At 38.2% G+C, this 26,482-nt stretch overlaps 2 protein-coding genes across 2 annotated transcripts in view; both read left to right on the top strand.

Annotated features, from left to right (window-relative positions):
• Positions 1-18,394, top strand: part of LOC121950049 (ras-specific guanine nucleotide-releasing factor 1) — a 35,052-nt gene extending 16,658 nt beyond the window's left edge. Inside the window, exons 8-27 of the mRNA XM_042495965.2 lie at positions 270-379; positions 1,073-1,191; positions 1,692-1,852; positions 3,581-3,644; positions 3,937-4,079; positions 4,214-4,296; positions 4,386-4,634; positions 7,075-7,445; positions 8,339-8,458; positions 9,243-9,413; positions 10,200-10,306; positions 11,017-11,129; positions 11,229-11,289; positions 11,934-12,037; positions 12,126-12,210; positions 12,296-12,493; positions 12,582-12,661; positions 12,751-12,868; positions 12,956-13,024; positions 15,005-18,394. Coding sequence (XP_042351899.2) covers positions 270-379; positions 1,073-1,191; positions 1,692-1,852; positions 3,581-3,644; positions 3,937-4,079; positions 4,214-4,296; positions 4,386-4,634; positions 7,075-7,445; positions 8,339-8,458; positions 9,243-9,413; positions 10,200-10,306; positions 11,017-11,129; positions 11,229-11,289; positions 11,934-12,037; positions 12,126-12,210; positions 12,296-12,493; positions 12,582-12,661; positions 12,751-12,868; positions 12,956-13,024; positions 15,005-15,097 — 2,619 coding nt within the window. The 3' untranslated portion in view covers positions 15,098-18,394. The remainder of the gene's footprint in view (positions 1-269; positions 380-1,072; positions 1,192-1,691; positions 1,853-3,580; positions 3,645-3,936; positions 4,080-4,213; positions 4,297-4,385; positions 4,635-7,074; positions 7,446-8,338; positions 8,459-9,242; positions 9,414-10,199; positions 10,307-11,016; positions 11,130-11,228; positions 11,290-11,933; positions 12,038-12,125; positions 12,211-12,295; positions 12,494-12,581; positions 12,662-12,750; positions 12,869-12,955; positions 13,025-15,004) is intronic.
• Positions 18,395-21,794: 3,400 nt separating this feature from the next.
• Positions 21,795-26,254, top strand: ctsh (cathepsin H). Its single transcript, XM_042495966.2, has 12 exons — positions 21,795-21,941; positions 22,099-22,130; positions 22,363-22,468; positions 22,554-22,624; positions 22,761-22,865; positions 23,944-24,030; positions 24,145-24,200; positions 24,293-24,374; positions 24,470-24,538; positions 24,621-24,727; positions 25,703-25,828; positions 25,915-26,254. Exons 1-12 carry the CDS (start codon positions 21,875-21,877, stop codon positions 25,982-25,984), a joined length of 978 nt encoding a protein of 325 aa, XP_042351900.1. The 5' UTR covers positions 21,795-21,874; the 3' UTR covers positions 25,985-26,254.
• The last annotated feature ends 228 nt before the right edge of the window (positions 26,255-26,482 follow it).

Here is a 26,482-nt window from a genome sequence, read left to right as displayed (position 1 = left end):
TAATGGCTCCTTTTCTGGCAAGGCCTGCAGTTTCCCGACAGTCCGCTCTGCTGGGGCCAACTGCAGGCCGTGCTGTGTTGATAATAAATTTTGCTGATGAGTGTAGATTGTGCTCTCCACAGATCTACCTCTCATTAGTGCACATTTGCACGTGGATATTCCCGTGTGTGCATCTTTGTGTTGTTGTTGTTGTTGTTGTTGTTACAGTCATGCATGCATGTAAGCTCTTATATTTGACTCCTTTGTTACTCTCTGTTCTGTCTCTGTAGATTCCCCGCTACATTCTCACACTCCATGAGCTTCTGGCGCACACACCCCATGAACATGTAGAGAGAAACAGTCTGGACTACGCCAAATCTAAGTTGGAGGAGCTTTCCAGGTATTTTATATAATTACATTAAAGTCAAGACTTCTATGGCATCTCAACTGAACAACATCACTTTACACAACATAAAGGGCATAGGTTTGGTTTCCTCCACCCAAAAAAGTTTAACTGTCAGTTCGGTTTTAGTGACATTTACATAAATCTAGCATTTAACAGCTTACCACTTGGATGAAACAGGTGATGTTTTCCATAATAGTGGAGGTAAACCAAAAAACATAAAACATATTAGAGAAAAAATTAACTGTATATTGAAACACAGCAAATGTATTTATTCATTAATTTATTCATTTATTTTTTCATTAATTTATTTGTGTAAAAAATTGGCAGAGGTTGTAGAACTTTTTGCACCCAGAATAGTTTCTGCCAGGCAAACTGTATGTAACCTAAGACACAAAACTTATGGAAAATAATGTATGAAAAGCACTTGCTGATGGCTGTTGCTGCAAATACACTGAATTTGATCCAGATGACTTAGTTAACTTTGTTTTATATCATTCATCTCATTAGAAATTTGCCATATGGACAGTCACAGAAATTTAACTGAATAAATCAAACTAAAACCATAAAACTGAGAAGGAGAAATCATGATAAAGTCAGAAAGACCTCTCATGTTCTTGTGCCATTTCTGCATCTCGTTACAATCCTACATCGATTAAATGAGAGTGATGAAATGTCCCTTTTCCCCAGAATCATGCACGACGAAGTGAGTGAGACGGAGAACATCAGGAAGAACCTGGCAATAGAGCGCATGATCGTAGAGGGCTGTGAGATTCTCCTCGACACCAGTCAGACATTTGTAAGACAAGGTAAGGCCTGCCTTCAAGTGATTCACATCCCAGCAAAGAAAATTCTAATTCTACAGAATAGCAGAACTGCAGGAGAGGGGGATTTCTTGTTTGACAGTCTGATCTCACATCTTTACCTCTCTATTCGGGGGGAAATACTCAGTTTTTCAAAAAGACCCACGTCTCACCCTCTCGGGGGAACAGCGTCTTTAATTTCCAAGTGTAATTAGCCTGTTCAGTGGCAAACTAATGATGAATCTGGGACTTTAAATGTCATACATCCCCAACAGGCCTTGATGGATGAGGAGAGGGAAAAAAGAAATGGTAGATTATTTAATCCTAAGAATCTCATGTGGCTCTACATGTATTCATATGTAGAAAATACAAGCATTTTCATACTGATTCTTCATTTAATTCTGTCCCTCACAGTGTTTCCCTGATGATTTTATACGCATTCCTCTTACATGCATCATCCTCCCTCTTTCTTCTGTTTGCACACACTCTTTTATTCCCACATACAGGGTCTCTCATCCAGGTGCCGATGAGCGAGAAGGGCAAGATCACCCGTGGGCGACTGGGTTCTCTGTCTCTGAAGAAGGAGGGGGAGAGGCAGTGCTTTCTCTTCTCCAAGCATTTAATCATCTGCACCAGGGGTTCTGGGGGAAAGCTTCATCTCACCAAGGTGAGCCTGCGCTGCTGAGCTTACAGTGTGGCTGCTCCTTATTTCAAACATCACAATCTTACAGCATCACAAAAAAAACCTGAATCTCTGAGCTAAATTGATGGAATTAACTGACAGGATAAGAAAGCAACAGGGTGAGCGATATCATGGCTTTTATCCGTGGCAATGACCACTGGAGTTAGATGCACTTATACAAGCCTGCAGACACGTGCACACACACACACACACACACACACACACAGGTTCATTGTACTTGTCTGAAAGCAGTTGCTTGATTTCACTTTAATGTGTGTGTGATGGAGTGGTGGTTTATTAGTATTAGTATTAGTATTATGTTACGACTGACTCATATGCAACAAAAGAGGGGACACACATTTATTTACAAAAACACAATGACGTAACTGTAACTATTAGTATTAGTATTAGTACATTACTCAACATGTCAAAGGGTGATTGATGTTTGGGGTCTTAGATGAGACCAAAACAGCTTTCAACTTTAAAACTAAATAAAACTACAGTCTTTTTATGACATATTTAAAAAAAACTGCACATTGATAAAAGCTGTCTGAAAGTGTGTTTGTCTGTCAGCACAAAACTGTTTCTGGACTGTTTCTGTTTGGGGTTTTTTGTTTGTTTGGGGTTTTTTTGGAGTTTTTTTTACACAATGGGCAGTGTAAACACGTTGTGAACATTGACATATCATCACCCTTTAAGCTGATATGATGAACTTTTTGGCCAATAGTTACTTAATTGCCAGTCATGGAACAGCATTATCATTCATTTCACAACTCTCTTTAAGCTCAGTTGTTGGTCTTCACCAGCTTCTGAGAGAAATATCTGGCTGCTGCTAAATGCTCCACCATGTTTACCAGCTAGTTGCTCACTGTGTCAGTCTTCTGTTTAGTGCTGAGCAAGTTGTGTTGAGGACTTTTTCGCTGAAATCTCTGATGAGATTACAGTTAGTGTGAGAAAAAACTGTAAAGATGTAGACCGAACAGCTAAACAATGAGCTAAAACATGAGAACAAGCTCAGCAAACCTAAGGAGGATTTGCAGATTCAGGTGATAATTCTCTGTATGTTCATAGTTACGAGGGACCCCTTCCACATTGTCAGTTTGATACGTAGTTCCTATAAGATTACTGATAATATCTGCATATTTATTATAATTCTTATTGTTTTTCTGAAATCAAACCCTGTTTGTAAAGCAGGAGGATCAATAATGTCTCTCTGTAGTTTTAATTGTTAGTGGTGGGTCCACCATTTTTGCACTAGATTCAGATCTCCCCCTCATGATTCACAGGAAATGATACATGATGATTTTTAATTTTATGCCACTGATATTACTGTTTACTCACGCTTTAATGCAGTGGCTTAATCTGCAGCTGGCTAACAGTTTTCTTTACTACAATAACATGTCAGGTCAAAACGAGCAAATCATTAAGTGCATTACTCAATACAGAAACTAAAAATTATCATCTCGAAAACATCAATATATTTTTTAATTTATATAGGCAGTAGAGATGCTGCTGAGCCATTTTAACAATCACATCTGTAATTTCAGTTTGGAGAATATTTCAAAAACTGGGATCAGATTTTAAAATTACAAATTACAATCGATGAACCTTTAAATTTATGGCGTGATTGCATTGATAGCATAAAGTTACAGCATGTTGAGTCAGACGATACTGGAGCAATGATGCTAAATATACATTGTATGTTGTTTCCAGAATGGAGTAGTCTCGCTCATAGACTGCACTCTTATGGAGGACCCCGAGGGGACAGATGATGAGTGTGAGTGTTTTATTCATATAGCAGCTTACAGAGTTATGCATCATATGTACCACGTGTGCTAATGTATATAATGTATGATTACTACTAGAGTGTGCCAGAATGTATGAATATTTTATCATTTATATTTGGAACAGTTGAAAACATAGAGAAAATTTGATATTTTCTTTGTTTTTTGTTAATGTAGATACAGTATAAACACTTTAAATGTCTGCCTTTTTATTTTTTTGCTGTTTATGTGCATGAATTTACAGAGAAAATAACATCTAGTTATGTGTTCGTGTTCGCCTCAAAGCCAAATCAGACAAGAGCGGCCAGGACATGGAGCACCTGGACTTCAAGATTGTTGTTGAGCCAAAGGACAGCCAGTCATTCACAGTCATCCTGGTCGCCTCCTCGAGGCAGGAGAAGTCTGCATGGACCAGTGACATCAGCCAGGCACGTCAACACGCATCACAGTCTCCAGCAGTCACACGAGAAGCCGAGGATTTCTTCAGGAAGCCTGCATGTTACAGAACTCACTAACATTCCCTCTGTCCTCTCTGTTTACTCCCACTGCATTTGTCCTGCAGTGCATAGACAACATCCGCTGCAATGGGCTGATGATGAACGCCTTCGAAGACAACTCCAAAGTCACAGTACCACAGATGATCAAGTAAATCTTATTTTTTACATGCAACTTTTTGCAGTTCCTCTTTTTTCCCTTGCAGTCTTTGTATTAATTCTGTTTTATTTCCTGAGCAGGTCAGATTCCAGTCTGTACTGTGATGATGTGGACATCCGCTTCAGTAAGATGATGAACTCCTGCAAGGTGCTGCAGATCCGCTACGCCAGCGTGGAGCGCCTGCTGGAGAGACTGACCGACCTCCGTTTCCTCTCCATTGACTTCCTCAACACCTTCCTGCACTCCTACCGCGTGTTTACCACTGCTGATGTGGTGCTGGACAAGCTCATCACCATTTACAAGAAGCCCATCAGTGCCATCCCTGCTCGGTGAGTCACATGACATACAGACAAACTGCTGCGAGGTTGTCGACCACATGAGGAAAAGACTAAAAAAAATCTTATTTGAGATGTCTGGCATTCTTCCAGATTTGCAGCATAAGGATGAGATTGATCTATAATGATGTGAAGCTTCGTTGTCCTCTCATCAATGCTAGGCATGTGCAGGAGCCAAAGAGCTTTGAAATTTTAGCTTTAAGTAAAGCCATATTACTTTTCTTTGTTTTGTTTTTTTGTTCATCTTTATTCATAAGCTATTCATTTATTTCTGTTTTTACATATACGTAGGAGCGTGAGTTTCACCTGAGTAATTTACTTCACATAAAGGTAATACATGCTCTACTGTGACTTTGCAAACAGTGTAAAACAATAATAAATCAGTAGCTTGGAGATTATGCTGATTGAGGAATCAGTGACTTAAGGGAAGCAGTCCAAGCAACATTCATATGAATAGCACAGTTTGAAATGGTCACATGATTGATGATCAAGTATGTGTGAAACTACTGTCTGTTTTTATTGTTTGAAGGATACTATATCAATATATACATAGATAGATAAAGTTGTTATTACTTGTGCTCTGAGACCACAAAAGATGCTAGTGAGCTGCATGATGGGGAATTGTAAGATCCAGGGTTGAGGACTGCTGGTGACTAAAACTGGAAAAATCTCTGTCTTTGCTGCGACAAGTTTGATCTTGTCTCTTCTCATTTGTGTCTGCAAATCCAAGATCATGCCAGTGAAGCAAACTGAAAGGAATTCTTCATCCACAAAATCAGTTACTCACCAGGTGTTACATTCTATTTGTGAAGAAAACGTTTTTGTTTCCTCCCACAGTCCAAAGACATGCAGGTCAGGTTGATTGGTGACTCTAAATTGCCCTTAGGTGTGGCTGTGAGCGTGAAAGGTTGTCTGTCTATATGTGTCGGTCCTGCGATAGTCTGGAGACCTGTCCAGGGTGTACCCCACCTTCCCCCCGATGACAGTTGAGATTGGCTCCAGCCCCCTTGCGAGGACAAGCGATTACAGACAGACTTTGTTTTTGTCACCTGCTTCCAAGGTGAATGAAAAATCCCAAAATGGAGAAAATTCTTGATCAACTGCAGCATGAGGAGGGCTGCATTTAATAACGGACAAATATATCGAAACATCCATTTACAAACTCTCAAGTCTCATTTATCTGGTTGCATGCGCAATACTTCCCTAACATTTCTGCTAATAATTTACTACTTGCTAAGGTATGCCTCTCGTCCATGCATGAGAATTGTAATACAGAGTTTTTTTAAGTGATATGTTTTTAGCAAAAAAAACCTTTAAATGAGACTTGGATTATACTGTCCCAGTTGTGTGAGAGTTTGTAAACAGATTTTTTCATATAGTTTGTGTTGTTAAATGCTGCTTAAATCCTTTTACTACAATTCATCCAAAATGTTCTCTTTTTTTTGGATTCTTAGTTCATCCTCAAAGCAATGATGTGAAAGAACAATTGAGAAAAACAAGGTGAGCGACTGATGTACAAATGGTCATTTTGTGGGTAAGGTGTTTTTCTAAATTCAGAATGGATGTGAAAAGGCTGAAACAATATTTGTCATGTGCTCAACATGTGACAGAATTAGTGTTTATGTAACACTGGAACAGTTAAGTCCACTGATCTTGGAAGCTTTGTGTGTGTGCATTTGGGGAGTTTGTTTTGTTAGTTAATGTGAGCGCAGAGAAGCAGCAGATGGAGCAGTAGAAGAAGACAGGCTGGAGGATGTTTCAGTATCACCATGCGTGTGTGTGTGTTTTTGTATGTATATTTATGTGTGTGTTCAGTGGTCAAAGGCAGTAATTGGGAACAGTCTCTCCTGCCTGCTTGGGAGTGTCTCAACTGGGCTCTGTCGCTCTATGGCAACCAACCTCGGTGCTGCAGGACCCCACCCTCCCCTCGCTCCCTCTCTCCTTGTCTGCAAAAGATCCATAGTGTGAAATATTGACGGAGTGTTGCAGTGGGGCTATTTCGCCACTCTGCAGGCCTCAAGCGAGGCCCCCACTGTGGGGTTCAGATCGCAGGGAGCTCCCCATGCCCACGCCCTGCAGCATGCTCTCCCGTGGCGCTTGTCATGTCACTGTGAGATACCTCCACTTGGCTGCTTGTGTCAGCAGTGGCCATGCGCACTATCACTCGCTGTGCTATTTATGGGAACCCGTGAGGTCGCCAGGAGGGTGGCAGAGAGTGGGAGAGGTTTTCTGCAACACTGCAGCTTGTATCGTGCTCTAAAAGGACGAGATGCGGCTGCGAGACTGGTTGCTGGGATGACTTGGTTTGCATAAATTATTTAGGAGGTGTTGTGTATTTAGCTAAGCTCTTAAAACAAAGAGAATAGCAAGCAAATATCAAAGAAACATATTCCTATGTCCTACATTCAAATGCATATATCCTCCCCTGATGCAGGTCCCTGGAGTTATTCTTTGCCAGCAGTCAGAACAGTAAACTCCTGTATGGAGAGCCTCCCAGCTCCCCCAGGGCCAGCAGAAAGTTCTCCTCCCCACCTCCTCTCGCCATCGCCAAGAATTCATCCCCAAACCGCCGGCGCAAGCTCTCCCTCAACATCCCCATCATCACTGGGGGCAAAGCTCTTGACCTGGCTGCCCTCAGCTGCTCCTCAAATGGCTATGCAAGCATGTACTCATCCATGTCCCCATTCAGCAAGACCACCTTGGACATAAACAAGCTGTACGTGTCCAGCCCCATCTCCAGCAAAATTCCTGATGAGGGGGAGGACAAGAAAGACAAGGTGGAGGAGACCTCCGTGTGCAAACAAGGTAGGTCACCAAGAGCCAATCCTCTCTACATTACTATGATTTTGTTGTGATGGGTGGATTGATTTCCTTCATAGCGCTGGTATCTCTAAGTTGATACATGTAAATGTATTGAACCTGTTGAGTTTTGATATATTCTGACAAATATGGTGTCAGTTTCTCTGCGACACAGCACATGTGACAGGGAGCGCTACCCTACAAAAGTTCTCTTCAGTGCATTATCAGTCATTGTGTTTAAGGGGCCTTTTAGACGGCAACGGTTCTTGCATGAAATGTTAAACTTTTGTTTGGCCTTTTGTTCACACAACAACGGCTTTTGGGCTTAGAAAAAAACGCAACCCCTTCCGTTGCCGTGTAAACTGGCAATGCGCAGATCCTGTCAGAACAGTAACGTCACAACCACAGTTTGCGAAAACGCATGGTCTAAGGTGTGTCATGACAAAGTTACACAACCAACTACGGGTCTGGCATGCATACTATAGCGCTTTCGGTTGTTTTCGCAGATCTCTGTACACAAGGATCATTCTCACAATGTTATTATGTGATTGTTAATTTTTTTCTAAAAAAAAACAAAAAAAAAGACTTTTCCATTTTCAAATATTTGATTTGAGTAGATGAAGCAAATGGTCAAAAAATATATAGATAACAAATCAGAATTGGGCATTAATTGTAGTGTAAATCCAGGCAGTCCTAACTCCATTATTCAGTGCCACAGCTGCACTGTGTCATGTGATACCTTAGGGATTAATAAGCAGTCGGACATTTGACAGGTTGAACCGTTACATATACTAAAAAGAGTTGTTCAGAAAGATTGGTTTGTTTATTTTCACCCATCATTTCTATTTTGATTTGCAGGACTTGTTTTCATTGATCTGTGTAATTTTGTTACAACTCAGATCTCTCTGTGCGAGAAGAAAGTGACAATGATCAAAACCAGAGCGATGACGGGGAGGCAGAAGCCTCTCCCACCAAGTCACCAACCACCCCGAAAAACATCAAATGCAAAAACTCCTCAGGTATGATGTGTGACTTACATTTAATGGCTTTATATGGAAATTAATTCTCTCACTTTGCAATAGTGTGCAATGGTTAATTTGTTTATATATCTTCCTCAAAAAAATAAATAAATAAGACAACCTGCCACTGTGAAGCATTATTTGTATAAAATGTTATTTTTTCGATGGTTATGATCATGTGGGGAAAGCCAATGTTTGGCTTCAGTAGGTGTTAGGGAAACTTGTGTCATAGCAACTACATCAAGAGCGTGTTTTCCCTTCCACCCCCACTAATGAGGCTGTTTAACTGGAGCCAAGATTATCTGTGCCTTTTACATCCCATGACAAAATCACACAATAGGTGTTAAAATAATCCATTGTGTGAAGTAAAGAATTAACTGAAATCGTGCAGCAGCGAGCGTCTCACACGGTGTGAGGTTCTTAGCTGCTTCTGATCTGTCTGCGTCCCAGGATTTAAACACAGCAGACTGCAGAGAATCTGTTGATTCCTCTGTTATACTGATATTTGGTGGCTATATTTAGCTGCAACCATCTTGAATATAAAAGCCTCTTGTAAGAGAAAGTCTGGAAGGAAAGTGTTGTGTTGGTCTGTAGTGCCCCCTAGTGGAAGCTTGTGCAACAAGAAGTAGAACATTCTGCAGCTTTAATTATTTTTTACCGACAGTTTTGTGTAGAATTGATTAGAACATTATAGACCACTTATTTGATTTACACGCCGTCAAAATCGAGCTTCTGCCATTTTCCTGAGAGTTATTTTTCTCTTCATCTGTGTCATTTCCTGTAGAGTTCTCTCTGTTTTCTTACAACAATGGCATGGTGATGTCCTCGTGTCGAGAGCTGGATAACAACCGCAGTGCCCTGTCCGCTGCCTCCGCCTTTGCTATTGCTACAGCTGGAGCCAACGAGGGCACGCCCACCAAGGAAAAGTATCGCCGGATGTCCCTCGCCAGCACTGGTACACACACCGAGTCACTTTCCCGTTAGGGTTAAGGTGCAGTTGCAGTTACAGGCTACTAAGAACTGCAAAACTGCACCAAGTCAAGTAAATTGACATTAGATGTATGGTTTCTCATAAGGGTGTTTCGTTTGAACATTGGGGGTGACACATGTGAAACAAGGGATTTTGGCATCCTTTGCCAGAAAATTTCACTTTAAATATCACTTTATTAGAATCGAAAGCTTTATTGTCATTGAACATTATACAATGAAGTTTGGAGTGCTTGTCCTGATTAATGCAGTTAAAATAAATAAAAAAGACATGTGCAATGCACATTTAACACACATAACATACACTCAGTACCTGTTTTCTCCACGGAATACACACATTCCACAATAGCAAAACAGAGAAAATATAGTGCTAAGATGAATAGTGAAGTAGATTGCACTGGTGGCTTATTGCATTAATACATGTATTATTGCACAGGGAGATGTGTAGGGGTAGTTAATTATTGTTTACTGTTTGTTGGTGTTTAAGGTTCTTACTCTGCATTTTATTGAATTTTAATGCGCCAATTCGGACATTTTCTTCGAGGTGTAAATGTCTTTTAAGTTGTCCCAATAAAATTCCTCTGCTACAGTCATGTTTTACTGGGGGACAAATGCACATGTTCTAAATATTGGGTGGGACATGTCCCCCACTTCCTCTCTGAAAACTGCTCCTATGGTTTCTTCAGATTTTATTGCTTTTCGTTGCAGGAGTGATATGTATCATAGTGATGAGAGCTTAAAATGTTTTCTGCAGGCTTCCCAACCGATCAGAGAAATGGAGACAAAGAGTTTGTGATCAGACGCGCAGCAACCAACAGAGTCCTGAACGTGCTGAGGCACTGGGTGTCCAAACACTCTCCGGTAAAACATCCCAACATACTTTAAGGCACATGTACAGGAACAGTTCACAACCTGCTGGAACACTTTCATGTTAACACTGTTTTTTCTTTTTTTTTTTGCATAAACTGAATAATTTCTACATTTTCAAACTGATTCTGCAAGTAGGCTTTTGGAGCAGTGAAACATGGAATTTACAGCTATTTCTGCCAAAAAAAAAAAAGTTATTCTTTATACACATGTGATTTGAGATAATACGATAAATTTTGACTGAGAAAAAAAGAGATTCTATAAATTAATCAGTTCAAAGTTTAAAAAATAAATAAATAATAACAAAAAAAATATCATTGTCTTGGAAGTTTAGTGACTTTTACCAGGACGCATACAGACAATCCCAAAGACACCTGCTGAAGTGATAAATCATTTTGTATCAGATTTGTCTTTGGTAATATGTGATATGCAAAACATGGTTTCACTGCATACAAATCTGCATATAACATAGTAATACTTTGCACCAAGAGCCCTTTCTTTGAGGACCTTTGAAAGTCAATTTTTTGTCTATAACCACTGAAGAAGTAGACAAGAGAAGTGAGTAAGAATTGGTTAACTAAAGAGTAGTATACACTTTAAAATAACATCTAAAAAGCAAAGAATATCAAAAGCTGAGAAGTTATGATACGAGTAATTATACAAAAGTTTGAGAGTCACTATATGTGCTGTCTGTTTGTCTCCAGGACTTTGAGAGTAATAATGAACTAAAGACAAAAGTTATTGCCTTCCTGGAGGAAGTGATGCATGACCCTGAGCTGTTGACCCAGGAGAGGAAAGCAGCAGCCAACATCATCAGGTACATTTTGTTTCTACAAACCATTACATAAAGCACTTGAAATGATGTGTTATACTGTACACACCTCAGAGCATGACCTTCTCTTTTACCATCTGCCAGGACTTTAACTCAGGAAGATCACGGTGACAATCAGATCACCCTTGAAGACGTGACGCAACTGGTGAGTTAAAAATTTGTTGTTATACGTACGTGTTTCCATCAGGCGTACGTTATATAGGCAATTTCAATTTGTGCAATTTAAAGGTTAATGGAAACCCACCTAACGTATCATCATACAGTTTGTATAATATCTTAAGAATTATTAATGGCATTGTTATATTGCATGCTTTAAGTAAAGTTTTGTAGGTTTGGATTAGGCAAGTAAAAGTTAAAAACATGGTGATGATGTACCTTAAAATAACTCAAAGTTCGCTTGATAAAAACCTGTCTCTTGGGGGAAAGTCCTGTGTTTGTTTGACCCATCTACCACCCTAGTTTTTGAACCCCCAACCTTACCTGTGTAGTGGTACACACCCATAAATATCCTGAACATAGAAAATAAGAAGAGCATAAGAAATTCAGGTAGAGAGCAGAGTCTCTGCACAAAAATGTACCAACACACTCTTCTAGTGGGTCATAATTGATAAATCAAAAGGATTATTTCTGTATGAGTCTGAACAGAACTGATGAACTGATTTGTTTTTTGTTTGTTTTTTTTACGGAAAATCCAGGATAGTGTATATTTAGCTTTTGAGTATTTGTGTTCTATTTTTCACATGATGGGTACAATTTTATAACTTTTTGGGCTGTTTCTTTGTCTACTAGGTAGGAGAAGGGAAGCCCGAGCCTTTTGAGAGCCACTCTGCGCTGGAGATCGCAGAACAGCTCACTCTGCTGGACCACCTGGTGTTTAAGGTCATCCCATATGAGTGAGTGCCATCACATCCTTTCAGCTGTACATCTCTGTGGCCAAGAAGAACACAACCAACATTTCTGTTTTTGTTGAACTGCCAACAGGGAATTCTTTGGACAAGGCTGGATGAAGAACGACAAAAACGAGAAGACGCCGTACATCATGAGGACAACGAAGCACTTCAATGATGTATGTTCCAATCAAAAAGACCCTTATGAAGCTCTAATTGTAAATCATGAAATTAAACCATTTGTTTCTGTCTTTCTTTTACAAGATAAGCAACCTTATTGCCACAGAGATCCTGCGATGTGAGGATGTGGTCACTCGAGTGGCGGTCATAGAGAAATGGGTGGCAGTAGCTGACATCTGCCGCTGTCTCCACAACTACAATGCTGTGCTCGAGATCACCTCCTCCCTCAACCGTAGCTCCGTCTTCCGCCTAAAGAAGACCTGGCTCAAGGTTTCCAAGCAGGTGTGCTTCCTTTTGTTTGTTTAGCATTTCTCTCTCTAATGTGCTGAATCTTGTAGTTAAGTGTGCTCTTGATGATCTTTTATTCCAGACAAAAGCATTGATTGACAAGCTGCAGAAGCTGGTCTCATCAGAGGGGAGGTTCAAAAACCTGAGAGAGGCTTTGAAGAAGTGAGTTCACTTCAAGGACAAAGTTTTGTTCTAGATCAATAAAGCAAGAGTGCAGTACAAGTGGATGATGAGTGTTTTCTTCTCATTAGCTGTGATCCTCCGTGTGTACCCTATCTGGGGATGTACCTCACTGACCTGGCTTTCATTGAGGAGGGAACGCCAAACTACACTGAAGATAACCTGGTCAACTTCTCCAAGATGAGAATGGTGAGAGGTTTCGGTGTCTTGGCGCATGAGAGCAAAAATGTGTGTTTTATAGTCAGAATTTAACAACCAGTTTCTATTATTTTGCAGATTTCTCACATCATCAGAGAAATCAGGCAGTTTCAGCAAACAGCATACAAAGTTGACCTGCAACCAAAGGTAAAATTATACCAAACGACAAACAGTGCACAACCTTTCTGGCTTTTGACACTTTTAAAGGGATACAATACAATAGATGGCAATAGAGGGCAGAGTCAAAAGTTTTGGACAAATGAGGTGATGGTGGAGAAGGTCGTAATAATGTACCTTTAATGGAGGCAGCATTGTAGATATCAATGGTCTGTGAGGCCATTAAATACATGTAGACTATATTATTGATTTGCTCCGGTCACTGACAGAGAAATGCATCTGTAGGCTAATTTAAATTTCATGAATGTAATATGTAAGAATTTAAGATGCAGCTGTAACTTAAAAGTTAAAATCCATTAACAATATGCAGCTGAGCTGTGTGAGCTGGTGAGCTCAATGGAGGCTGTTTTGCTTTATCGCCATGGTAATATATGTGGATATGTGGGCAAAAGGGTCAAAGTTCAAGGCGTAACATTGTGAGAAGTAGTATGACCCATTTGTGTGCATACTGCATACAACAGTACATATTATGAAACGGCAGCTGTAAGTGCCTACTAAAATAATGTATGAAAAAAAATTATGTGATTTGGAATGCACCCTAAGTTCACAGAAAACAGCTCACATTCCTGCAGTTGCATGCTAGTGTCTGTAGAATCTGTGGCATCATGCTGTGTGATCAAACTCTACATTTTAGAACAGCCTTTAATTGTGAGCATTTGGAGTCACATCTGTGTAGTAATGATGCTGTTTAATCAGGCTGTTCTTACGCCACAGGCCTGTCAGGTTGATGTTTTATCTCGGAAAAGGAGAAATGCTCACTAACACTGATTTTAACAAATTTGTGAGAAATGTAACTATTGAGTGTATGACAAAAAATAGTCTTCGATCTTTAACTTAATTGCACTTTAATTTATGTTCAGTATTTTTAAGGGAAATCTGTAGGCACTATTGGGAGTGGATGAGTGAAATGTGCTGTATGAGTGTTTTGTTCTAAAATCAAAGGAAATGGAAACAAAAACACACAGAGCAGTGCAGTGAGGAGGTGTGCCAACATGCACCGGCTGCTCTGTCTTCAATGTGCATGGGGGAACAGCAGGCCCAAGTGTGTCCTATGACGCTGATTGCACCTAATCAAGGTCTGCTTCCTCTGGGTGAGAAAGCAGCGAACAAAGCAGAGGGGCTGGCACAGTTCTGCCATCCTGACCAAAATATTGCAACAGATGATGCTACACAAAAATTTTATTTATTTGTCCTCACATTTCTCTATCTGTTTTTCTTTATGAATGTCTTCAAAAATTATTAAACTAAAACATGAGGATGGTCACTCCTTTAGTGAGCTAAACATGATGGGTCACAGGTCATTGTGTTATTTAAAGTTGTCACAAACCAAAAAGGTTGGTGAGCCACTTCTGAACCATATTGCCTGCCAGAACCCCTATTCACACGGGACTAGTAAAACATGGGACCACTGGGGATTTTTTAATTTTTCAAAATGTATTTATTTATTTTTGTGTTTTATTTAATTTAACAAAAATAGGCTGATGACAATTCATCATGCAATTATGGCCTCTTTCCTCAACACACCCAAACCCACCCTCCACCATCTCCCTCTACCGCGAGCAATTTAAAAAATAAATAAATAAAATAATAATAATAATGATAATAATTTAACTTTTATGTATAAGAGACAAAATGAACATCTAAAAAAGATAATAAAATAACATAAAAAAATAATTATCCAGTAACTTGTGGTAATTGTGGAGGACATTGTGATTTTAACCCAAATCGGCTATGTCCTTCATCTGTAGAGTAAAAATTTCAAGGCGAATTAACCACCATACTTCGACAGTGAGGTCATGGAATGAAATTAGTCCTGTGCAAATCGGCACCTTTGTGAGAGTAAATTGTTTGTTGGTTTGTTTGTTTTGGGCGGGTGTTGTATTTAATGAAAAGTGAAAATTGAGTAAGAGAACACTCCTTAAACATGCTTTTCTTTTTCTCATGTTGCAGGTAGCCCAGTATCTGCTGGATAATAGCTTTGTTCTGGATGAAGAGAGCATGTACGAAGCCTCACTCAGAATTGAGCCCAAAGTGCCCAACTGATGAGGAAGTTGGTCCTTCACATTATTTCTCTGTTAATATTATACATCAGTCAACGTACACATCAACTTTTGTATAGTTGTACATGTTTAAGATATTCGCTCTTCTGTACAGTAGATGTTTAAGGTTGTTTGATGACACAAAACCTTTCAGTGTATATTTTTTGTTTGTTATCGTTGCCATGACGCCACATGCTTTGAGGATTTATTTTTTTTATTTCTTTGGGGTATTTCAAGCATAATAACAGAGGTCTCTTTGGTTGCACACAGCAGTGTCCTCTTAGTGACCAATGACATTATTTTGCATCATCTCATACTGTGTTGACTCTGCACTTTCTGAGCACTCATGCTGCCGGCCGTTGTTCTCTTTGCTTGAGTTTTATCGATGACTAAGTTTCTCTGCAACCAATGTAGCATTGTAAAAATGTAACTGCATCATATCAGGTAAAAGAGCACAGAGATTTTTACTGTATTTAAAGTTAGGGAATAATGATCAGTGTAGACGACAGCCAGGTACCCCGAAGCATAGATGTCTCTGTGCTTCCCAAACCAAAACAAGAGGGATTTGTTTCTTCATTTCTGCACACTAAAGTCAGAGGTTCCCAACTGTTTTTTTGCAATGCAGACCATTTTTATATTGTCATCCTGGACCAGCCCCAATGGAACGGACCAGAGCTAAAACCTGAAATGGAAAACAAAGCTAAAAATACTGAATGAGTGCTCAGTGTGCCGATGGAAATATCATCTCGCATACTCATAAACTGTTTAAATTAACAAGAATAAAAGTTGACAGCCATGCTTGTACCTCTGCAAGGCTTCAATTTGACACAGCGGCTAAACACTAACATCAGCATGCCAACATGCTTATGTTTGCCATGTTTGCCTTTTTTGTTCAGTGTCTTAGGAAGGTTACGTTTGCTAATTAGCATTAAACAAGTCAGTTAAAAACACTTTATTTGGCAATTTGCAGAGCCACAGAGAGCACAATATTGGACATTTTAAAAATACATAAAACTGTGGGGAAAACAGTATAAGCCGTAGCCTACAAATAATTATAATAATATGAGAATGACAATGATTTTATTAGTGCAAACACAAATAAAATTCAGCTAATTCTAATGGGGCTGCTGTCAGTTTTGCAAGTATTTGATGATAAACTACTGAATCAGTTTAAATGTTCAAAGTAGTTCAAGGGCATCTATTAGCAAAAATGGTATATGTTTTTTATAATGTTTTCAAGAGAGTATAATCACCTGAAAATAAGAACCATGGTGTTTTCATTACCTTCAAACTTGTTTTGTTACCTTATATCTACGGAGCGGGTCCTCTTCCATGTAGTTCGCCATATTGTTCTATGGTTGCCCACAACAGACAAGCGCATAGACATAGCATAATCTGACCTATAAAAGCCAAAAAGTGTTTCCATTGCAGTTTTGCAAAATATGGCTTTTTTGAATCTCCTGAAATACCACCTCGTGGAAATGTAAAAACTTGTTTTTTTCAATTAATGGGAGTTGTTTCCATTAGGCATTTTTGATAGTCGCAATTTCAATTTGCACAATTTGAGGAAGGAAACCCGCCCTACTGCCTCTGGATTGGGTCTTTCGCGTTTTTGCTTCGGCCTCTGTACTTCTCTTACATGCTTGGCACATGGAAGAAGTTTCATTTTTGCAACGTCACCACCAGGTGCCCCTAAATCCCACACATGCTAGACATTTATATTTTGACCTGATGACAGCACTAGAAGAAAAGTCACGGGATCACATAAACAGCCATACCAAATTTCATAGCAGTACATTTGTTGAGACTCTTCCCTGGAAAACACAATGTGTGAACCTCATGGTGGCGCCAGAGGAAAAGTAAAGGGATGCAGTCATTATTTTTTATCCTCTAGGAACCATGGATATTTGTGCCAAATTTCAGTGCAACCCATCCAAGAGCTGAAGTATTTCAGTCTGGATCAGAGAGGTGGTTACAGACTGACCAGCATAGGCACATGCTGCAAGCACAGCCAAAAATTGGCTGTGCTTGCAGCATGACTCTCAGGATGTCTATTGTTAGTGTGATGGTGATGGGGTGTAGCGACAGATGAAACATGCAGAACAGACATTCGTTTAGGACTATCATTTTTATGTTTTTCTTTCTTCACTCTTTTTTTGAGGGCCTGTAACAGTCCACAGATGTCGGGAACCTCTGCTGTAATATCATCATTAACTTAACATTGATGAAATTTTAAGTGTCACTTCTTTTTAGCCTCTTGTCACACAAGGTGTCCTCAGTTTATTTGTCTAATCAGTTAAAAGCTAACAGTGATATAAAAAAAAATGTAAGAGAGTTCTACCAATGTTCAAATTTCATGTTTCTTAAGTTTTTCATTCAGCTCATAAAAAAAGCTCACACACATTGGAAAGTGTTGTTCCTTCAGGTTCGGCAATACATGTGTAGAGTCAAAGGTTGTTGCTCTTCTGTAATTAAAAGACAATCTGTCCTTCTTGCTGTTCCAGTGATTGTGGAACGTGACTGTATATCACTCTGTTATATGCATTGCTGTTTAAAACTATGATAAAAATGTATGTGAATGACCTCTGCCTGCAGCATTCAAACACTATTTTTGTAGTAGTATAAGAGAGAGTGACCTGCTCTTTATATGAACATGGGAAAGTATTTTGTACTTTGTTGTTAATTCACCTCACTGAACTGTGCTGTACATTTTGTACATGCAACCCTGCATATTTCTCAATGTGGAACAAGAATAACCCTTTCAAAAAAAAGAAAAGTTGTATCTCAAGCTTAAAAACACTTAACGCTACAACAGTGTGGTCCTGAAACCATGACTTAGAGGTAGGAGACAACTTCAAAGTGTTTTGCATTTATACTGTAATCCTGTCTATAACCATTTCTGTTAGCAGGAATATAGTAACGTAGTGCTTATTCTGTGAATATTTGTATGTATTTTTACTATGTATGTACAGTACACTTTTGAAGCTCATGTGGCAGGCATGCAACACCTTCACAGACGGAATAATACTATATACTTATACTGTATACACTTATACATGCACATACTCTTATAAGGTATATAAACAAATAAACATTTTGCTGTTAGCAATACCCAGTGGTATGAAAATTATCTTTCAACCCTCATGTTTCCACACCTGAAGAAATATTCCCAGTTTTGTAAGAAAAAAAATGAAAAGACGACTTAAGAAAACATATGAAGATGATGATGATAATAACAACAAATAAACTAAAGTATGTTTCCCAGTTTACCTCTTGCTAATAAATCCATTTTATATCAGGGGCATTTTGTCTCAAGTGTTTTTGTAGAACATCAATCAGTTGGCATCATGCTCGCTCAGAATGAAATAAAATATAATCTGAAACACCACCAGGAAAGTGGCCTGCAGTGGACAAGCATATAAAAAAAAAGAAATAAAAAGAAATTGAATTTGCATTTGTCACGCATAGTTACATGTTAAAATACATTATGTTGGACATATAAGCTGTGTTCGAAACCATCCCCTCATTCACTCATTCACTATTCACTATGTAGTGTGTATTAAATAGTGCACTATATAGGGAATAACAAATGAAATTTCGGACACTACGTTGGAATTTTTTTCCCTCAGAAATTCACAGCCACATTGCATTGCAGTTTACAGGAGTAAAATGAAGGGTACATCATATGTACACTCAAATTTGCTGTGCTTGTGCGTATTTTATAGTGGACCATATAGTGGATGAAATTAACAACTGAGAATTCGAACACCACTACAAAATGGCGAACACACTATATAGTGCACCATATCTGTGATAGAGGGTGGTTTCCAACACAGCTATAGTATGGGCCAACACTGACACAAATTATCATTTGAATATAATGTGTTACTTGTCTACAGAGTTTCGTAATACATGTATTATCATATCATTTTAGGTCTGGTGGCAATTACAGTCAGGTCTTCTATTTATTTTGTTTGCATTTTAATGTTGATTAATGATAGGCAGGACCCAAACATTGGCTGCACTGATATGCCATGGGGTAAAAAAATTGTTGTTGTGCACCCCATTTATTATATGCCGAGATACAATCCAGTGCTCCTGTGCTGTGCAGGTTTTCTTTGTGTCATCTAGTTTGTGGCGGTTTGACCAAGCACCATTTTCTTTAGGAATATGTGTCCACATTAATTAAATTTAAAGCTAGATTTTGAAACATGGGCCCCTTTTTTTACAGCCCAGATGTAAACTACAGATATGCTACATTTGTACGTTTCATATGTATCATACCAATGTTTCTAAGCTGACATCATTCAGATTACATGCAAGTATCTCATCAGGAAGAGGAGGGGATGGTGGATGTTGTAAAACCTTGGCAAAATTACTGCCAAGCAGCAGACCAAAGCTGGAGGACAACAAAGGAGGTATTTTTTATGCCACATTAGGATGTCTCGAAATGTATGCCAGGTATTCTGTAACCAAACCCAGGGTTTTTAGCCAAAAAAATCATGTTTTTTTAATATGACCTAAGTGTCTGTTTCGCCCAAATCTAACTACACCTTAACCACTGTTGTCTCTACATAAAATGGAAAAATTTTAATCTGTTCAAAAATGGATTGAAGAAATTTAACATATGAAAACAATGTAAAGTGTCTGTGATTTGCAAAATGCACGATACCAGCATTTATACAGGCCCTTGGATTGATCCATAACAAGCAGGACCTGTCTTAGTTGTGTGTGCTGTTGTGGTAGGTTACATGTTCCAAAATAAATTTTGCAGTCAATCAAAGTCTGTACAACCAGACAACAAATGGTGAATCGGTAGCGTTTTGGTTCCCAGGAACTGTTCCCTGCTGCGCCTAGTTTGCCTAGTTGGTAATCCAGCCTTGCATTTACAAGCATTTGAAGAAACTTGAAGAGGAATGCACATTTAAAACCCTGAATCTTAAAAAGAAATACAAGAAGTTATCATGGGCTTTGAAGGGATGCCTTTTGTGAATAATTTAATTAGTTTGAGTTGAAAACATTTATCTATCCCACTGTTATCAAATGACCCCTGACCTATCTTGTTTGCAGTTTTAACAGTTGCACCTCACCATAATGTCCCTCTGAATTGGAATTGGAATGGAAGGAGTTTTGAGTTTATTGTAAGTTCTTGTCTCCCAACATTTTTCATTTCTCGTGTGGTCTCGAAGATTAATGTCACCACAAAACAAATAAAACCAAACAAAGCAGCTGGCTTTGTTCTTGGCTGCCCATACAGAACATGAGTGAGTCTAATGAATAATCATTGGCCTTCTGAAGTGTGAGAAGTAGGTTGAATTATTCTTTAGTCAGATTTAATAGAAATGTCATCACAACTGAAACTCCAGAAATATTTTATAGTCAACTGCCTTTTTTTTTTTCGGACAGACATTACTCTACTTAACAGTCATCAGAGAGTCGTTTTCAGTTGCCTCCCTGTAGAACTAGTTTAAATCAGAGGACAGTGCATTATCAAGCAATGGCATGGAATTTATTACTAACTTTTTTGATTTCTGAAAGTAATACAGTATGTTTTCACAAAATGTTAACAATGGTTTTATAAATATAAAATGGATTTTTAGTTATCTATCCAATTGTTCTTGTGATATAGGGGATAATTTTCCAGATTCTCAACTATTGAACAGATAGATCATTACATAGAGCTACTGTATGTAGATGGTCTTTGAGTTTGTGTTGATTGTTGTGTGTTGTGTTGGTGTTGCTATGTGTTTAGTTGTACTTTGAGTATGAATGTTATGGATGTATATTTATTTAATCTAGTTAATAAAAAATTGTTATTGAAAATAATGGAGACCCTAGGAGGAGCAGCTATTGTTTATTACAAAAGCTAACAGGGATCTCAGAAAACAAACAAACCCCCTCCTTTGACCAGTTAAGTGGTTTAGCATCAGATTAACCACTTAACAGGCATTGTAAATGCACGGTTCACTTTTTTTTTTTCTTTTTGCGATCAAACTGCTTTAATACATTTTTCTAATTTTACGATGCATTTCAGTATTTTGATTATGCTTATAAAGATTATTCTATTTTTATTCCAATAAATTAACTGTTTTTTTTTCTGATCATACATTTTAAACAGATTCAAATTTGATTCATATTTTGTTTATTTGTTTATTTTATGAAGTTGCTTTTCTTTGTAGATCTTTATTATATAACATTGATCATTTGTTTTTGTTTATTTTTTTTACCATCATTCATTCATTTTACTAGATCCATGATTATTTGTATCTATTTATTTTTGTCAATTTATTTTTATATCTTTATTATATGAAGTCACATTTATTTAAAAAAAAATATATATCATATTACACTGACTTTTGCACTTTTTATAATGCATTATACTAGGATTTCGTTTTTACATTTTTTTTATAAATATAAATAAATTGATGCATTTTGTTACCATTCTATGGTCTATGATGTTGTTGGGTTTTTTGTTTTGTTTTTTTATTTTTGCAAAGACATTTGTTAGTGTTAATGTTAAAGGGTTTAAGTGCGCACAGGTCAGTGGTTCAAAGTACGCAACACACAAAATAGTATTCAAAAAATAACTTGAGTAGATGACGCAAAGAAAGAAGAAGACAAACATGTATTTACCTAATGGGTGTTACTTTTGGCACTGACTGGCTCTTTCTGGTATTATTTTTGTCAGCAGGGGAATTTGACCAAGCACCTCGTGACTTCCCATCTGCTTAATTTCACCTTCACGCGCCGTAACCGACAGACGCTCCAACAAGTGATCATCATGAACACTTTTCTGCTTGTGTTTGCTTTGTTGTCAGCAGCTTCAGCTTTTCGCCTGTCTGAACGAGGTAAACTGCAGCCCTTTGGTGAAGAAATCCACACTCACTTTTTACACTTTGTATGAGTTCACTTTAACTTTCACTTTCATAATCTGTCATGGCGTTTATTTCTTTGTTTTCCTTGTATAATGCTATTTATGACATGCATTTTGAAATTTGTTTTCAGACGAAGTTCACTTCAAGTCATGGATGGCAAAGGTAGGTTAAACTTATGTATCAGTTCAGTCGATCAAACGCTGTAGTTACACAAACGTGTACAGTATGATGAAGTTACCTGCGAGGAAAAATCTCTACATTGTGACTAAACGTCTCTGAAGTGTGATGCTTAATTGTGAGCTACATGATTAGAAACGAATACAATCATCAGCTCTCATTTATATCCATAATTAATCAAAATATATATGTTAATATAAATCTCCCCCACGTACAGTACAACAAAGTATACAGCCTGCAGGAGTACAATGAGAGACTCCAGATATTCACTGAGAACAAGAGGAGGATTGACAAACACAATGCAGGAAATCACACATTCACAAGTAGGAAAAGCTTTTTATGCTTTTACTTTTTAAAAATATTTTCCATATTAAAATGTGTTGAGCATTGTTTTATCTTCTCCCACAGTGGCGCTGAACCAGTTTTCTGACATGACATTTAATGAATTTCGGAAGTCTTTCCTCTGGTCTGAGCCACAGGTAAAGACAGCTATACAGGAATAAGTTTATGTAGATGTTTGAGTTGTATTTTATTTTATTTTATTATTATTAATTTATTTTTATTTGTTTTTTTCAGTGAGGGTCTTAATTTTGCATACTGCCTTACCTATTGCAGAACTGCTCAGCTACCAAGGGGAACTACGTCAGCAGCAATGGACCATATCCAGACTCCATCGACTGGAGAAAGAAAGGAAACTATGTGACAGATGTGAAGAATCAGGTGATGTTTAACTGCTGCAGTAACACACACACACACACACACACACATTTTATTTTCAGTCATTGATCTCAAAGGTCTCAGAGTATATTGTTGGGTAACACAGCAGATTAAAATAGTTTTTGATGATAATTTATCACTCCAGCTATAATTGTCAAACTGCAAAATACAAACTACATCTTGTGTTACATCTAATGCTGATAAAACCCTAATATATACTCATAATGGTCATTATGCATACTAAATACACGTACTTCTTCTGCATTGCAATACACACAGGAAATGGAGGAGCAACTCACAGCTGGAAAAAAATCAACTTAATGTGGCCAGTGATAAAACATCTGCAGGAACACTTTATAAAACAAAAGTAGATCTTATTTGGAAGAACATTTTGCTGTCCCTTTGTTAATTTTAATTTGCAGTTTTAAGTAGGCTGCAACATTAAAACCACTGACAGGTGAAGTGATCAACATTGATCATGTTGTTACAATACAGTAGCCAGTCAGAAAAACCTTGAATCCTGGCATTCATGTGGACACATTCCACCCAAACACTGTTACAGACCGGGATAATGTCACAGTGCAAAAACCTCCCAGAAATGGCTCAAGGAACATGACAATGAGATTTAAGTGATGACTTGGCCTCCACATACCCAAGATCACGGAGGTTACTTGTTCATGCCTTGACAGGCCAGAGCCAAGTCCAATCTAAGGAGGCCCAACTGTGGATCAGACTTGGCTTCATGGTTCCCTCATGTCTCACAAATGCCAGCTCGGTTTTTAGTGTCCAGATTTAGTGTCTTGGTTGACAGCCTGAGTTCTTTGTAAAGTGGTGGTTTCAACATACCATAGTTCCAAGGCCACTTAGTCTGCAAGGTGTCTCAGTTTGGACTTGTGTTCCTGTGTCAAACACAGGTGTAACTAATAACGTAAATTACTGCATTGAATTGCAGTAATAGCATGATCAGTGCTTCATTAATGTTATTAGTTGCACTGTGCTTTCCTTTGCTCTTTGATGAAGGTCTATACATTTTATTAACTCAAATGTCTTATAGTTTTACCTTTTTGTTTTTGCATTAAAGGGAGCCTGTGGTAGCTGCTGGACTTTTTCCACATCTGGCTGTCTGGAGTCGGTTACCGCCATCAACACTGGGAAGCTCGTACCACTGGTCACTGTCTTTCACTTCTCTATTAAAAGTGCTGCTCTTGTATTAAAAAAAAAGGAAGTTCAAATGTCATAGAAGAGCCAAGAGTATTTACCGTAGTCTCTAATTTTCATGTAGTCAGAACAACAGCTGGTAGACTGTGCCCAAGACTTCAACAACCATGGATGTGATGGGTGAGAGTCAAAAATATGATTCCTTCCTCTTTTTGGTAATTTCCGTGTAACAACAGCACATTTTTATAACAACATAATACCTTGTCTTCTAGCGGTCTCCCCAGTCAAGCATTTGAATACATCATGTACAACAAGGGACTGATGACAGAGGAGGACTACCCATACACATCCTTTGTAACTATGCCTTACTACAGTATAGACACAGCTAAATAATGAGTAAATGTAAGTTTGAAGTCATATTTAATGATCCTTTCTTTATATAAAAACAGGAAGGTTCATGTGCATATAAACCAGAACAAGCAGCTGCTTTTGTGAAGGAGGTCGTGAACATAACAGCGGTGAGTGGACATCAAAGTTTTCATTCATGGCAGATGTCTTTATTGAATACATTTTTGAGTGATGAAGGTTTTTCTGTTACAGTACGATGAGATGGGGATGGTGGATGCGGTCGCCACACGCAATCCTGTCAGCTTTGCCTTTGATGTGACCTCGGACTTCATGTCGTACTCTGAGGGCGTGTACACCAGGTGAGCCGCAGTCCCACAAATATTCTCATGCATGTTCCAGAAAATTGATTTGTCTGTCAGTTTTCATAAAATTTGATCCTACATGAGTTGGAGGGCATGGACACTAGACTGGCACAAACATATTCAGTAGAACAGTACATTTTATGGCAATATACACTATAATGAATGGTTAATAGAAAAGTACACAGTTTGCTTCCTTTGGGGGATAATGACTGTTTCATCTCGTGTTTTTCTGTTCGGTTTTCTGGCTATGAGGTGAAGCTCACATCACTAAATACAAGTCAAATACAGGTGACAATGGAAATAACACAAGCCCATGCATGCGGCTAAAGCCAAAGTTTTCAAATTTATTTATTTTACAATGTATATCCTAAAAACTGTTTAATTTAATTTTCACTTTTACTTGAACAATCAAGAGTATTTTACAATTTTAGATCCGGCTCCCTCCAGCTAAGCCTGGCAAGAAGAGTATCAGTTGGATAACACTTGCACTCACAGCTAGATATGTTACCAGTTTGTACTAAAATTCCCCATTTATCAGTGCTGGATAACCCTGAGGAAAGGGACTCCAATGTAATACACACACTATTTTTTTCTTAAAGTTATACAATTTAGTAGACCCAAGCACAAACACATGAGGTGTGTGCATATGTCAACATTTGTTTCATTTTATTAGGATCAAATTTAACCAAATGCCTTGAGTTTAAAATGGAGCCAAAATATGATTCGGCAAAGCCAAACTACCACAGTCACATAAAAAAGGACAGGATATGACTTATAAATATAATTTACATTTACATGTAAATAAGTTTTTAAAAGACATTTTGTGTCTTTACTGTGAGTCAAAAGTTCCCATACAAAGGCCCTCTCTGTCTGTAAAGCTGCTAGACTTTAAAGTCTTTTAGTTCCTCATTCTTTATTAAAACAGTCATGAGAATGAAGTTTGATCCAACTCACTTCTCTTCCTCCTTTCAGCACTGAGTGTGAAAAAACCACAGACAAGGTGAACCACGCTGTGTTAGCGGTCGGGTATGGACAGGAGAGTGGCACCCCTTACTGGATAGTAAAGAACTCATGGGGATCTGGCTGGGGGATTGGCGGGTAAATCTTCTATTTAATCCAGTGCAGGAAAATATTACTAAATGTATACCAACTGCAGAAATATAATACATATTCTCCCCTTACAGATATTTCCTCATTGAGCGTGGGAAGAACATGTGTGGACTTGCTGCCTGCTCGTCTTTCCCTGTGGTGTGATTTCTGTGCGACCGCAAACTACTAAAGGGCTGAAAAGGGAGCAGAGTTCAGCCTTTATTTTTTTATTATTCAAAGTGATTTTTATATAATCGGCAGCATATTGTGCATTCAGACAGTTGGTTCTTGCACAATGGAGTTAGCTCCACTAAAGCACTATGATAGGGCAGATCAAATCATATCTAGACTAACTAATAAATCTGAAATGATCCCTTAAGTGCCGATCATTACATTTATTGTACTGGAATTCACAAATAAAATCTGTTAAATGTTGTTTGTTAGATTCTTTCCTTACAATATATTACAACTATGTGCACAATGCTCAGATGTTGTGGCTAAAAATGATTACTGAAAAAGTTATAACGAATGATTACACAAAACAACTCTAGAAAGAGAGTGCGCACATTAACTTAAAAAAATGTTTTATCCTTCAGTGACATTTATCAGTTTCATTGCAAATGTAAAATGCTATTTTTTTACCACAGCATCAAGAAAATGTGA

The sequence above is a fragment of the Plectropomus leopardus genome, chromosome 7 (assembly GCF_026936395.1).
Source record: "Plectropomus leopardus strain MGB_pleo_1.0 chromosome 7, ASM2693639v1, whole genome shotgun sequence".
NCBI lineage: Eukaryota > Metazoa > Chordata > Actinopteri > Perciformes > Serranidae > Plectropomus > Plectropomus leopardus.
Note: the sequence above shows the minus strand (reverse complement) of the source record. Positions and strands in the feature narration are given on the sequence as shown.